This window comes from Sceloporus undulatus, chromosome 3, assembly GCF_019175285.1.
Source record: "Sceloporus undulatus isolate JIND9_A2432 ecotype Alabama chromosome 3, SceUnd_v1.1, whole genome shotgun sequence".
NCBI lineage: Eukaryota > Metazoa > Chordata > Lepidosauria > Squamata > Phrynosomatidae > Sceloporus > Sceloporus undulatus.
The window spans coordinates 243889669-243903525 of NC_056524.1; the positions used below are offsets into that span (position 1 = coordinate 243889669).

The 13857-nt window shown below is 37.5% G+C and overlaps 1 protein-coding gene across 4 annotated transcripts in view; it reads left to right on the top strand.

Moving 5' to 3' along the window:
- The window catches only part of MME (membrane metalloendopeptidase), a 114038-nt gene that overhangs the window by 80791 nt on the left and 19390 nt on the right, over nucleotides 1-13857 (top strand). For all 4 annotated transcript variants that reach the window (XM_042458988.1, XM_042458986.1, XM_042458987.1 and 1 more), the window contains exons 14-17: nucleotides 700-798; nucleotides 3267-3347; nucleotides 5574-5677; nucleotides 9833-9891. In XM_042458988.1, coding sequence (XP_042314922.1) covers nucleotides 700-798; nucleotides 3267-3347; nucleotides 5574-5677; nucleotides 9833-9891 — 343 coding nt within the window. The remainder of the gene's footprint in view (nucleotides 1-699; nucleotides 799-3266; nucleotides 3348-5573; nucleotides 5678-9832; nucleotides 9892-13857) is intronic.

Here is a 13857-nt window from a genome sequence, read left to right on the forward strand (position 1 = left end):
TTAAATTGTTATAGCATTCAAAGTTCTTCTAACTATTATCCTGTTTAATATCTTGTTATATATAGTTTTAATCTAAAATATTTTAAATTATTAATATTATATGCTACCCTGAGATCTCACAATCTAGGATGGCGGGATATAAATAGTTTATTAAAATAAAGTAAAAAAAATTAATCAGGGGTAAATGTCAGATTATAGCATGTCAGGCTATATATCCTATCGCCAAAAAGCATGAGCGTTCATAGACTTCAGCCTATTTCCTAAAATGCATGTGGCAGTGTGGAAAGTCCAGGGACAAACCTACATAACAGTCTGTGTGTGAGAATATCCTTTGGAATGCAAAACCTTGTGGGTGTAGAGATAAGGTGAGAAGTTCAGTTTTAAGATGGATGGTCATTGAGGGACAAGACAAAGATGTTGCCTAAAGCTGAGGTTAGTAGATAACCCCATGAATGAATATTGGGATGTCCCTGGGCTTTCCACTCTGGTGCCGCAATTCCCATTTTATATTGACCTTCCAGGCTAACATGGCTATGTCTTTGAATTTTATGACCAAATTAGGAAGTTTATCTAGGCACGTGTTTGTGTGTGCGTATAATCTACTCAAAACTAAGTCCCTTTGAATTAAATGGAGCTTACTTCTCAGGAAAGAAGCTATTGTTTTGCAGCCTTAACCTATTATATTTTTTCTATCCCTAGGTTCAAGATATGATTGCACAAATCCGTGAAGTTTTCATACACACGCTGGAAGAACTCACTTGGATGGATGCAGAAACCAAAAAGAAAGCAGAAGGCAAGGCAAGTATCTTAAAGATGTATTTGCAATTTGGGGATAAGTAAAAGACTGTCAATTCTTCATCTAAAATCTGAATGGGAAAAACATAATAGCAGGAACAGTTCATTGTAAAGGATGACTTATGGGTGGGGTGGGGAGGGGAGAATACAGCATTATTTACAGAACATCTGGGATTCTTAATGGTGATCATGAAGTAAATGAAATTAAACTTGTAAACATTTGCTGCTGAATAACTAAATATTGTACAGCATACAGCTGAGTGCTTACTGTTATCTATGTACAGATGCCATTCTCTTGAAGCATTTTATCACATACAATACCTAGTCAAAAGGGTGTTTTTAATTAAAGAGATGGAGGTATCTGATGATAGCTTCAGTAGGTTAGTATGTAATTTCATATGTAATTTCAAAATCTAGCCCCTAGTCTTTAAATCTGACATGAAAAAATTGGGATGTGCCTTAGAGTAGAATCTGGGTCTCGTGGGGTCTCAGCCTGGCTCTCTAGTGTTTTCCAAATGGCATTTGTCTCCTTTCCTATGACATCACCATCTGCCTGGCAGCTGTCAAGTCCCAGGAGGGACCCCTGTTACTGTCACTGTGGAAGAGGGAGGGAGATAGTTCAGACTATGGAGAAGCAGATGATTTTAACTCAGTCTAGAAGTGGAAGGGAGACAAATGAGTGTGTGTTCTCATATGGAGTGCATCCGTCTTTTCCTTCCATCAAGAACTCAGAGCAACTTCGTGGTCTGTATTCCTTCCCCCATCCCCATTTTAGCAGCAGCCCCTCCTGGAGTAGGGATTTTGGACAGATGACAAGAACAAGACAGTAGCAAAAAGGGACTTACGAGTACATATGCTGCACTTAGTTGTTGTTGTTAACTGCCCTCGAGTTGATCTCAACTCATGGTGAACCTGCTATGAAACATCTCCAAGACCCTCAGTCCTCCACTTCTCTGCCCAGCTCCTGTAAACTCATACTCTTGATCTCTTTAATAGAGTCCACTAATTTAGCATGTGTCTTACCTCTCTTTCTACATCCCCCCACCTTTCCTGGCATTATTGTACAGGTAAGTCATTAACAAGAAGTCAATCCATGTGTGGTGATCAGTGTGTTGTAGTGATCAGAATGTTGCATTGTGGCATTCAGATCCCCCTCAGAGTTGAACACTAACACACACACACTCACATGCACGTGTGCACAGACAATAACTTTGGGTCACTTATTCTCTCTCAGCCTGACTTACCCCATGGGCTTGCAAGGAACATAAAGTAAGAGAGCTATCCATGCTGCCTTGGGCTCTCTGGAAGAAATGCAAGATACAAATGTAGCTGATTACCAGCATGTCTCAGTTGCTAAACTGACTCATAACAATCCTATTACTGGATTTTCTTGCTCAGATTTATTCAGAGGCTGAAAGAGTGTGACTCGCCCAAGATCACCTAATGGATCTTCAAAGCTGATCACAGATTACAACCCTGATCACCCAATCCTAGTCAAGCCCTATAGAACACATATGATAGTGATTATTTATTAACAATGCTCGCATATTATTTTACTGATATATAAATTCTGCTTTGCTGCCAAAAGCAGTATACAAGACTGCTAACAATAAAACTGAAGCAGAAACAAATAGAAATAGAAATACATGGGGGAAAATGTCTGGGAAAGGCTTTAAAGCCCCCTACCTATTCAAATGAAACACCAATCATACTGGCTAGAGGATTATGGGAGTTATAGTCCAAAAAAAGCTCTGACTCCAGTATTAGTGATATGAGCCAATACAGGAAACATGAAGGTCCCATGCTTTCAATATTAATCTGTATTATTAAGATTCCAAGTGAGTACCTTGTGGGAAGATGTTTACATAATAAAATGTGCAAATCAAGGAATTAAAAATCACTTGTATTTCCTGCATTCATGACTTCAATTAACAACCAAAAATACTCTCTTTAGGAGTGATGAACTGCAAGGCCATGGCAGAAGCATCTGAGCTGCACATAGCCAAAAGACTTTGATGTCCTGTTAAATTTAATAGTAGATACTTAAACACACCTACAACTGTTCCATCCCTTTAAAATTAATGATTCTTAAGTGCTTAATTCTGCCTGGATTGTGTTAAGCATGTGTCTTAAAGCAGAGGAGGGGAGGGGAGAAAAAGAGGCAGGAATAGCTTCACAAATGTTAACTGAATTGGCAGCACTGTTAAATCTGTTGTGGCATTTATATATTGGACATGTCAAAAAGGATTCTCAACAAGTTCCTGATTTCTTATTGCTTTGGAAAAAAACCCATTAAGCTGGCATAAAACAGAAAATATCTTTTACCCTGAAGCCTGATTGCTAAATAAAATCTAGAAGAACAGATTGAAAAAGCTCTATAAATGTGTGGATAACTTCTGACCAATTCGATAATATTCAAATTTACAATGTGAGTACAGTACACTTCACACTTCAGTGGCTTTTTCCCCCAGGCTCTGTCAATTAAAGAAAGGATTGGCTACCCTAATGAGATCATGACAGACACTGCTAAGCTGAATGCAGAATACAAGGATGTAAGTACATCTAAAAAGATATTGTAATCAACAGTGAGAGTATTGAAATCAGCATCTCCCAGCCAATTAGATGTGTTAGATTAGTAAACCCATAATCCCCAACTATTAACCATGCTAACTGCTAAATGATGAGCATTGTAGCCCAACACAGATGGTAGATGGCAGGGTGGGAAATGCCAGTCTACATGGTAACAGGTAATATGTGCCTTTGCCCAATTTGACAAGAACCCCCCTTCTCTCCACATTACAGTCTAACCCTTTCAACAGCCCCCCCCCTACTTTCTGTACAACATTGGAGGGACTACCATGTGGAGGAAGGGATGAAGAACTCTACCTCAACCTTTGTAGGCATGTGCCTACATTTGGATTCAATCCATCATGGGTTTTCATTGAATTGTTGCTCCCAGTTGTCCTAAAACATTGAAGGGAAAAATGCCAATCTCAGATTCTCATGCAATTATATTTTAGAATAAAAACTCTGAACTTTATAAGGGAGCTGCAGACGCCTATTTCTGTCTCCTTAACCCCAAATTGTTTTCACTGTTCATCGCACGCTGACAATGCTGATTTGTTCAGAACTTATGGAAAGATTTCCCATGGGAGACACAATCTAAATTAAGTAACATCAAAGAATGAGTGATAGATTGTGAAGCCTACCTTAATAGAGACATTTTAAGTGATAAGTCTAGAAGTGAAAATAACTCTTGGTATTGTGGAAACTAATAAGAATTTGTTTCTGTGAACAAGAAAAAACTAAAAACAAAATCAAAATTAGGTCACACTTTTATGCATTTTCTTGATAAATGACTGCCAATTACCAGTGATTTTCAGATTTGCCAAGTAATTTGATCCCTAATGTGCTTTTGAGCTGAATGGTTACCACTCCTTTTAAGTTATCCAGTGCCTACTCCATTACCTCCTGTTGTCCTTCATTTTTCACCTGGTTTAACACACTTGCAATCATTCTGTTGAACAAGTAGATCAGGAGTGATAGTTCTCTCCCTGGATTACTGCAAGAATTGTGGAAAGCACCTTGACAATTTTAGGTGGATGTTTCTGTTGGAATGCAGAGGATTCTGAAAAAAATTCAGGATGTGAAATATGAAAGCTAAGTATATGTAGAGAAAGTCCTGAGTAAAATTTAATAACTGGAAGGGTTATTTAAATATTAATTCTTAATGGCAGTTTCCAAAATCTAGCTCATCTGAGTCCCGACAATCTTGCTGAATGTTCCAAAAATCTGATCATGTGACATTAGCAAGAAATAAGAAAATGCCTTCATGAAATATTCATGAAAGATCGCCAAGTGTGAGCGTTTAAGCACACTGTACAAACACTGAACACACCAGGGCTGAATCTACACTGCAGAATTAATGCAGTTTGACACTGCGTTAACTGCCATGCCTCAATGCTATAGAATTCTGGGATTTTTAGTTTTGTGAGATATATAGCTTTCTCTGTCAGAGAGCTCTGGTGCCACAACAGACTACAAATTCCATAGGATGAAGCCATGGCAGTTAAAGTGGTATCAAATTGCATCAATTCTGCAGTGTGGCAACAATTTGGGACAAAGTAATACAAATATTAGTGTCTTCTGAAAAACCAATTCCACTACTACAGAAAAGGGCAATGTAGGCTACATCTATTCTATTGAAAACAATTTGACAGCAGTACATCTTTGGAATTGTAGTCAATTTCATCTCTATAGCTGTGGGATTCTTGCAAGCATGCAAAAACCTGTTTGGCACTAATTATACAAAACATATGCAAGAGCTTATATTGCATAGAAAATAAGGGTTCTGACCAACAATCTTCCATATAATTTTCTGCTTGTTTTGTCATCAAACAAACCCCAAACAATCTGGAAGTGAACAGTCTCTGAAAAATGTGCAACAGCTCTCATAATCTTGCCCAGTGGGCAGAAGAGTTTTGAATGTTTTTATTCTTGCCTGTGAGAAAGAAATAAGCAGTGATTTAGATCTCTAGCAAACACATAGGTCACCCACTCAGTTTTCCCCACTATTGTGAGATGTATTTCTCTTTTAGAAATATAATGATTGTCTTTAGATTTTCAAATGTATATATAAATCAGAATATGTATTTTTTTCAAAGGCAGAAAGGTTAGCCCTTTCCAGACTCTGCCATCTGAACTAGCCTGGCTGGCACAAGCTCTCTCTATTTCTCATAGAAATTGCACTGTGATTTCTTTGTCTGCTTTTTTTTAAGCTGAGCTACAAAGAAGAAGAATATTTTGAAAACATGATTGAGAATTTAAAGTTTGCCCAAAAGGAAAGACTGAAGAAGCTTAGAGAAAAAGTCGACAAAGAAGAGTATGTATTTAAGTTGTGGTTATTGTGCTGTTTTTTTAAAGTTATTTATTTATTTGCTTATTTAACATTTACCAATATGAGAATGGTAGAAACGGAACAAACAAACAAGAACAAAGTAATCTCATTGACTTGTGACCAGAACAAAGGTTGACTTGATATACTGTACATTATTTACCTTCCCTCTGTAGTTAAGCCCAAAGTCCCGGTACTTTCTCCCATTTTTCCTTATGCTATTGAAATGAATCTCCTTTTTCGATCATAGAGAGCATGTCCATTGTTTCCAGTTCTTGTACTTTTGTGATCCATTCTTTCATGGTGGGACCCTTATTACATTTCCAATAACGCATGTACACAATTCGTGCTGCAGTTAACATATAAATCAAAATGTTGGTTTCTTCCGGATTCAAACTATCATTTATAGTTTCTGTCATGTTTAATAAATGTAGTTCTGGTGCAAATGGTAATTTAAAGTTCAGGTTTCTTTTCATAATTTTAGAGATTTTTGTCCAAAATTTCTTTGCTGTTTTACATTTCCACCATACATGGAACATTGTGCTCCCTTTTTCCTGCACTTCCAGCATTTATTCTCCTTTGACCTTTTAATTTTAGCTAATTTGGCAGGAGTAAAGTACCACCTAAAAAAAAACCTTAAAATAATTTTCTTTTAGATTGTTTTAATATTGTGCTCAAATAATATATATTTGTTGCTGTTATTTGCCATCAAGTTGACTTCAGCTTATGGCAGCCCTATGAACAAGAGACCTCCAAGAGCAGAAAACAGTGAGGAGACAAGTTCCATGTGCTCTGAGATGGTCCACTGTTTGTGTTGTTTTTTTAAAAAAAAAAACCAATGCATTTCAGCCACAATAAGAAAAGGCCTTTTTCAGAGGCTAAAGCAAACACAAATACACATATATTACAGATATTAAAAAAGCAGGATAACACTCAGTTAACTATAACTCATAAAATCACATAGGAAGCTCCAGTCTTCAGATGTTCTTCTCAGATCTCGCAAATGCAGGGCAATGATTTCTTTGATTGAATCAATCCACTTATAATGTGATCTTCCTCTTCTTCTGCTGTCTTCCATCTTTGTTGTTGTTGTTCATAATTCTATCCTACTTTTTCCCCAGTTAGGGACACAAAGTGGTTTACAGTGATTATAAAAATTTGTTAAAAAGCCAAAAAATATACAAGTTAAAACACAATTAAACAAGCAGAAAAAATGAAAACCAGGTTAAAACGTGTATCATTTTTTAAAAATTAGCAATATCCAGTGCACTGCACAAGATGGGCCTGATATCATCACTCCTCAAATGCCTGTTGGAAAGGGAAAGTCTTTGCTTATCTGGGAAAAGAAAGTAGGGAAGATGCCAGTCTAACTTTTTTGGGAAGGAGTTCCAAAGCCTGGGGGCAACCACTGAGTCACCAAGTATCATTGTCTTTTCCAGTGAGTCATGTTGTCTGATGATATGTCCAAAGTTTGACAGCCCAATTTAGTTATAGTCACTTCTAGTTGGAGTTCAGGCTTTTCTCTAAGACCTGTCCATGGAATCCATGGAACTCTTTACCAGCAAAACATTTCAAATATTTGATATGTACAGTATATATTTATTAACCAATTGACAAACAATTGTCAATTGAAAATATAATGTTAATAAAGTATCTTAATGCTGTGTGGTGCTGGTTTTGAAGGTTTCAAAGGATCTCTATATGGTTTTTATTGTTATTGTTTTTAATACATATTAATATTTTTAATTGTTTTAACATATATATTTTAATTACCTTGCATTAACTTTTGTAGTGCTTTAATCTGCTTTGTTTTTAAAATGTTAACCTCCTTGAGTCCGATTACTGGGAGAAAGGCAGGACTTGTTGTAGTTGTTATTGTTGTTATTCCCTCAAGCTTCTTTTAGCCCTGTTAATATTCTTAAGGTATTTGGCCCACTCCCACCAGTCTTTTAACTACTGTGGCATATATATTGACAGCACTGAAAGGGGCACAGTGTTGGAAAAGATGGTCTGATTGAGTAATTCTTTCCCTCAGATATTAATGGACAGTGTACCTTATCTGCAAAATAACCAGTCTCAACAACCTATAAAACTTTTTCATCATGCAGATTATTTTATGCATGCGAAACAAGGAAAGCATTTTGCAGAAAGTGCTGAGCTGAACCTGCTGATTTATTGAGTCCTAGTTCCAATAAGGATATTTGTGCTCAAAGTGCAACAGTCTACTCAAGAAACAAGAATGTTTATGTTTTCACAATGGAAACTATTAAAACTAAATATTACATTGCTAATAGAGATAGACACAACCAATTGCAGCATCATAAAATAAGTCCCAAGTATTTCCTTTGAGGGTAGATAGGGTTAAATTATTATTTTTTTAAAATGTGAAAGATAAATTAAACTGCCCATAGGGTGAAGTATACACATTCAAGGTAAACGTATATGTGGTTAATACACATCTACTGTATATTCAAGACCTGATCCAGTAACAAATTGCCTACCAGCACAGGCTAGTAGCTTTTGTTCTACCACTCTTCTACCCTCTACTTTAAAGAGGGATGTGTGTAACTGTTTTCCTCCTTTTTTCCTTTTCCTTTTTTTTATGATGTGTATGTGGCCAAAGTTGAATAAACAAAATACTTGTTTAGTTCCTAATTAGTGAAATTCATGTACTGAATTAGAGATGGCAAACAAATAATGGAGGCACACCACAAATAGGAAAGACGGAAGAGTTTGGCCAGACAGACACAATAGGTAACTTTTGCTACATCTTGGTACCATAATTTAGGGTGGAAGTTCAGCAAAGCAGTTAGAAAGATACGAAGTTGTGTGTTCTTCCAATATATATAAAGAAACCAAGACTCATATCAGATATGGTAGATTTGGTTTGGTTTTCTAACACTAAACCATGAGTTAGCATGATAATCTAAACAAATCCAGTGCTGTATATTTACAGCACCAAAAAGCTTTTAAAACAGAAAGTTTTTAAAGAACATCCTGGCAGTGTTATACTGCTCTAAATGTATGGTTTTAAATGCTTTTATCTTTTTAAATTGTACACTGCACCCTTTCTTTACGCAAGGGATCCGTTCCAGATTCCCCTGCATAAATAAATGGGGATCGTGTATGCAGTGGCGCACATGCGCCATGGGCACACACCCCATTGTTCCTTATGGGACGCACCGCCCCTTCTCCACACATGGCTTTCAGCGTATGCCTAAAGCGGCTGTATTCTGTTTTTAAACAAAAATTGTTTTAATATTATAATAGTTAAATTCCATTTTAATTTTTGTTCATCTTTAATTGTACTGTGCTTTTAGACTGTAGGCCGCTTTGAAACCCAATTTTGGAGAAAGAGCAGAATACAAATGATATTAATAATAATAAATCAGTTTGTAGGTCTGAGAAATGTAAAGAACAGAAAGCATTGTCTTGTGGATTATTTTTAAATGCTGCGTGTGTACTTTTATTTTTAAAGAACTCTGTAAACTAAATGTCTGTAGTCAGGTTGTTTATAATAGAAATTCCATATTTCTTCTCATTAAGCATGTTTTCTGAATACAAATAGCTATTCAGAATATACACTGCTAGATTTTTAGCTCTTTTAGATCTTTAAAAAGTCAAAGGTTATCTTTCCTTTTATCCTACCATCATGCCATTATGTAAATTTATGGTACAGCCACATCTAGAATGCTTTGTATAATTGTGATCATTCCAAATGTATATTAAAGATCTGGAGAGGATGCAGAAGGGGAAGGGGAAGTCAAGATCATGCAATAAAATATATTGGCAGCAGTTTAAAGATAAACATAAGAAAAGTACTTGTTGTTATTGTGTGTCTTCAAGTCACTTCTAACTTATGGCAACACTGCCAAGCCATTTTCTCAACTGAGGTGACAAAGAAGCATATCAAGCAATCAAAGTACAATACACCTATGTGGTCTTGTGTGTACTTTTGCACTTCGCTCTTTCATTTCAGTGTGACTTTAGCACAAGAATGCTCTGGTACATGGGACCCATTGTAAAATGTGTTTTTAAAACTACTTCAGCTATCCAATTTCAGAGGAATTCATAGCCATTAATTTTTCTTATTCCACTGATGGCATCATTAATGCTTTCATGTGTTTCTTAAATTTTCTACAGGTGGATAAGTGGAGCAGCCGTAGTCAATGCCTTTTATTCAGCAAACAGAAATCAGATCGGTAAGCTAAGCCTCTTAAGAAGGACTGTCCAGTCATTTGGGGAGGAACAAGTTATTTCCTCACCCTTGACACAACTTTGTGTACATCTTGACTGGGCCAGGAAGTAGGTGTTCAACTCCTCTTGCTCAGTTCTCTATATCTGCTCAGCATATTATTAGTGCACTATATTACACCACACTAACAATAAATCTGCTCCTTTTGATGTTTGATGTCCTTGATTTGCAGCGCAAAGTCTTGCTTCTCAGAGTGCTGGCCTAGTGTGGTATTTCAAACATCTTTCCCTCTTATGGTTTCTCTTCCATTGACTTTGGTTAGAGGCTTTAAAGATTATCTCTTTTTAAAAGGAAACTTAGGCCCGTTACAGTCGGGCATAAAGTACGGACTGGGTCCGTAGTAGGATTGAAAAGGGGCGTACCTTCCGGATGCCCCTAACCCTAATACGGACCAAGTCCATACAAAATGGCGGCGCCCGTTCCACACGGGGGCCACCATGTTTACGTAGCAGAAGCGCTGCGTCCGCATGTCACGCGTCACATATGACTCTGCGAGTGCGCCATTGGTGTCTTGCGGCATCATATCCGCGCCACAAAGAGAAGCGCCATTTTGGCGCTTCTTATTTGCAGTGCAGAGGAGCCTCGCGGTTTGAACGCTCGGGCTCCTCCGCGTTGCAAATGGAGGTGGTGGCAGACCGCCCTTTCTGAGCGGTCTGTAACGCGCCATGTTTTATCTTTACTGTCCTTTGGGAAAGAACAGTAAAGAAGAAATTATGCAATGCTTAAACCAGAAATGGTGAGCCTTTGGCCTTCTGGGTCCTTGAACTACAACTCCCACAGTCTGTTATTGCCCATGCTGAGCAGGGATTATGGGAATTGTTCATCAAAAACATTGAGAGGGAGGGCAGCCCTGGCTAATACACTGAATCAGGTAATGGGATTTTAAGAATGTTCAGGTGTTGGAAATCATTTCTGTATATTCAGTTCATTTCTTCTTGCAGTGCTCTTTTTAGTGTTATGCTAACCATGAAGTCAGGGCAATACATCTTGACAGACAATTTTTTAAAAAATATCTGTTTATGAGCAAGACTAACAAACAAAAACAGCTTCATTTATATACCCCTTCATTCCAAACTAGCAGTGTCTAAGCGGTTTACAACTGTAAGCTAATTGCTCCCAACAATCTGGGTACCCATTTTAGTGACCTCAGAAGGATGCAAGCCTGAATCGAGCTTGAGCCTTTTTGCTGGTATTAAACTCGCAACCTTATGGTTTTGAGTGAGTGGCTGCAGTATAGGCATTTAACCACTGCACCACCAGACTAAACCTCTCCTCCAGCATTAAATTCAGAAATGGAAGTGGCAGCTGAAACTAGTTTGGGACTAAACAGTATGTTCACACTTCATTAACACAGCAAAAACAAAAATATTCTGTTCATCCTGATCAACCACCTGTCTGCTTGTTTTGTTGTTTTTTGTACTTTGGTACAACGTACAAAATATGATCTGTTAAATCTGAGTCTCCTTGCTGCACAGCAATGTAAAGAATAGGGCATATCTGAGAATGAAAAGTGGAAATTGGAGCTATGTTTAATTTTATACTTGTATACCTATCATGTTCCTCCAAAAAATCACGAGAACTGCAGCTGGGTAGTGTTGTGAAATTTAGAAGCCCTATACCTCTCTGGGTGAACCCACATTCATAATTATGGCTGTTTCATACAATTTTAACAGCTGTAATTAAAGAATCCTGAGATGTGTGGTTGGATGATGAACATAGAATTCCCTATGGAACATTCCTGAAATGAAGCATTAAAATGTTCAGTTTCAGAGGATGAAACCAAGTCCCAGGATTCTCTAGAAACATGATGAAGAGACGTCAAAAGTATTATAATTGTGTGACGTGCATACACTCTCTTTCTCTCTGTTTCAGAGCTATTTCTATTTCTACATGGAGAGGCATTGCTATTAAAATATTATAAATTTGTACTGTAAGTTATGTTTTCCTTAAGACACATTCCCAGCAGATTCAACCAGGATCCTAGATGTCTTTTTCAATATCATACACTGAGGCTTTTGTGAATCATGTCTACCTGCCTTTATTTCACAACCACAACCCTGTGGGGTAGCATAGACTGAGAAGGAGTTACTGGCCCAAGGTCAAGTTCAGGTTATGCATTTATGGGAAGTGAAACCTTGGACTACATAGCCCCAGCACTCTAACCACTAGACCACACTGGCTCATTAATGGTGTACATTTCACGTGCAAGAGCACTGGTTGCGGGGCTGTAGGAGTTTTAGTCCAAACAAATAATGTTTCTAAGCTCCAGTTTTACAGAGCCAAGAGATCAAACTAATGTAGAAGAAAGGATTGTCTGAATATAAACAAATATTTCCCTGAAAATTCATCAAAATATGAATGTAGGAAAGCCCAGCAGAATATCTTTCTTGCAGTGGCATTTGCATAACAAATTCATTCTAGCCATAGTCCCTGTGGAGGAAGATGACATTTGGGGGGAGACCCTAGTTAATTATACAACAAAGGCCATTAATTACATTTTTGAGTTTAGAATGAGGATGCAAATCTTTAGACAATCCTAAAATATTTGGTGATAAAAAAAAATCCAAAATCTTGTGCTATGCATAAGCAAGGCAAAATGAAGAAACACTTTAGTAGGAATGTTTATTCATTTACAAAGCAGAAAGGCTAATTCCACAGGGTTTGCATTCAGTGTATAAACATATTATGGCAAAAAGGCTTTGTGGTTAGGCTCAAGGGATAAAGAATTTAGGATTCTTTTCCTAACAGTATTTGAACAAGCAGCCAAGAAAAGATTCGTGATTCCCTGGCCACAACTGTATTTATTTCTGTGTTGATATGGGCAAATGTTTTGCTAGTTGAGAAAGGCCCCTAAAGAATAATTCTCTTCTCCCCCATAGTTTAAGATTGCTCAATTTTCACAAAAGTTATAAGTGAGGATTGGTTTGTTATGAAGTAGCTTAGTATAAACATCTCATCCATTAAAACGGTACTTCTTTAACACAGTAAGCATCAAAACATTTCAGCGCTTTGAGTTGCTGTGATGCAAAGTGAAACAGTTCATCAGATTGCAAAGCAGGCACAGCCAACATGTGTGTGGATTAGTGTATTTATTTGTGTTTGTATTGATATTCTCCAGCACCATGTGTGCTGGAGACAGAATGAGATTTAACTCAAGTCATTATAGTTTGATTATTCCCTGAGGTGATGGTCTTCTGTTGTTTTTTCCCTGTGTGGTCTGGGTCTGCCAATTATTGCATATTTTGGTTAAAACCATGAGAAAGGAGATAATACAATATGGAGGCATTGCAAAGGGCCTTAGTGGGAAAATATCTCCATGTGGTTGTATGGTTGTATTGTCCTGCCTTTATCAAAGCAGCCAGCTAGGACAACATTCTCATTTTTGTGAGGCCGCAATACCACAGACAGTTAACATGATCTTCATAAAATACTAGACAAGCAAATTGCTGGTTGCAACATCTGGACCAGTTCCTCTCAGTATTACATAATTATGGGGATATATTACATGTTCAGTTTACCAGAGCCTGAAATGCCATTTGAGAGATACAGGGGAGAAGAGATTCCAGAAAGCAGACAGTACGAGATAATAGAAAAGAATAGTCAGTGTCAGGGTGTCACTAATTAAGGCCTTACCATTCAACAACAGACCGACAAACAGATTAACATGTAAATCACTTACTCTCAACCTAGGGTCACACAGTATATATATACCCTGCTCACTTCCATGCCAGTATTCTCTGAAGATGCCAGCCACAGATGCTGGTGAAATGTCAGGAATAAACTCTTCCAGAACACAGCCACATAGCCCAAAAAAACCCACAAAAAAACTATGGATGCTGGCCATGAAAGCCTTCGACTTCAGATTGATCCATTCTTTTACTAAAGATCAACAGTATTGCTGTTTTGGGTTTTG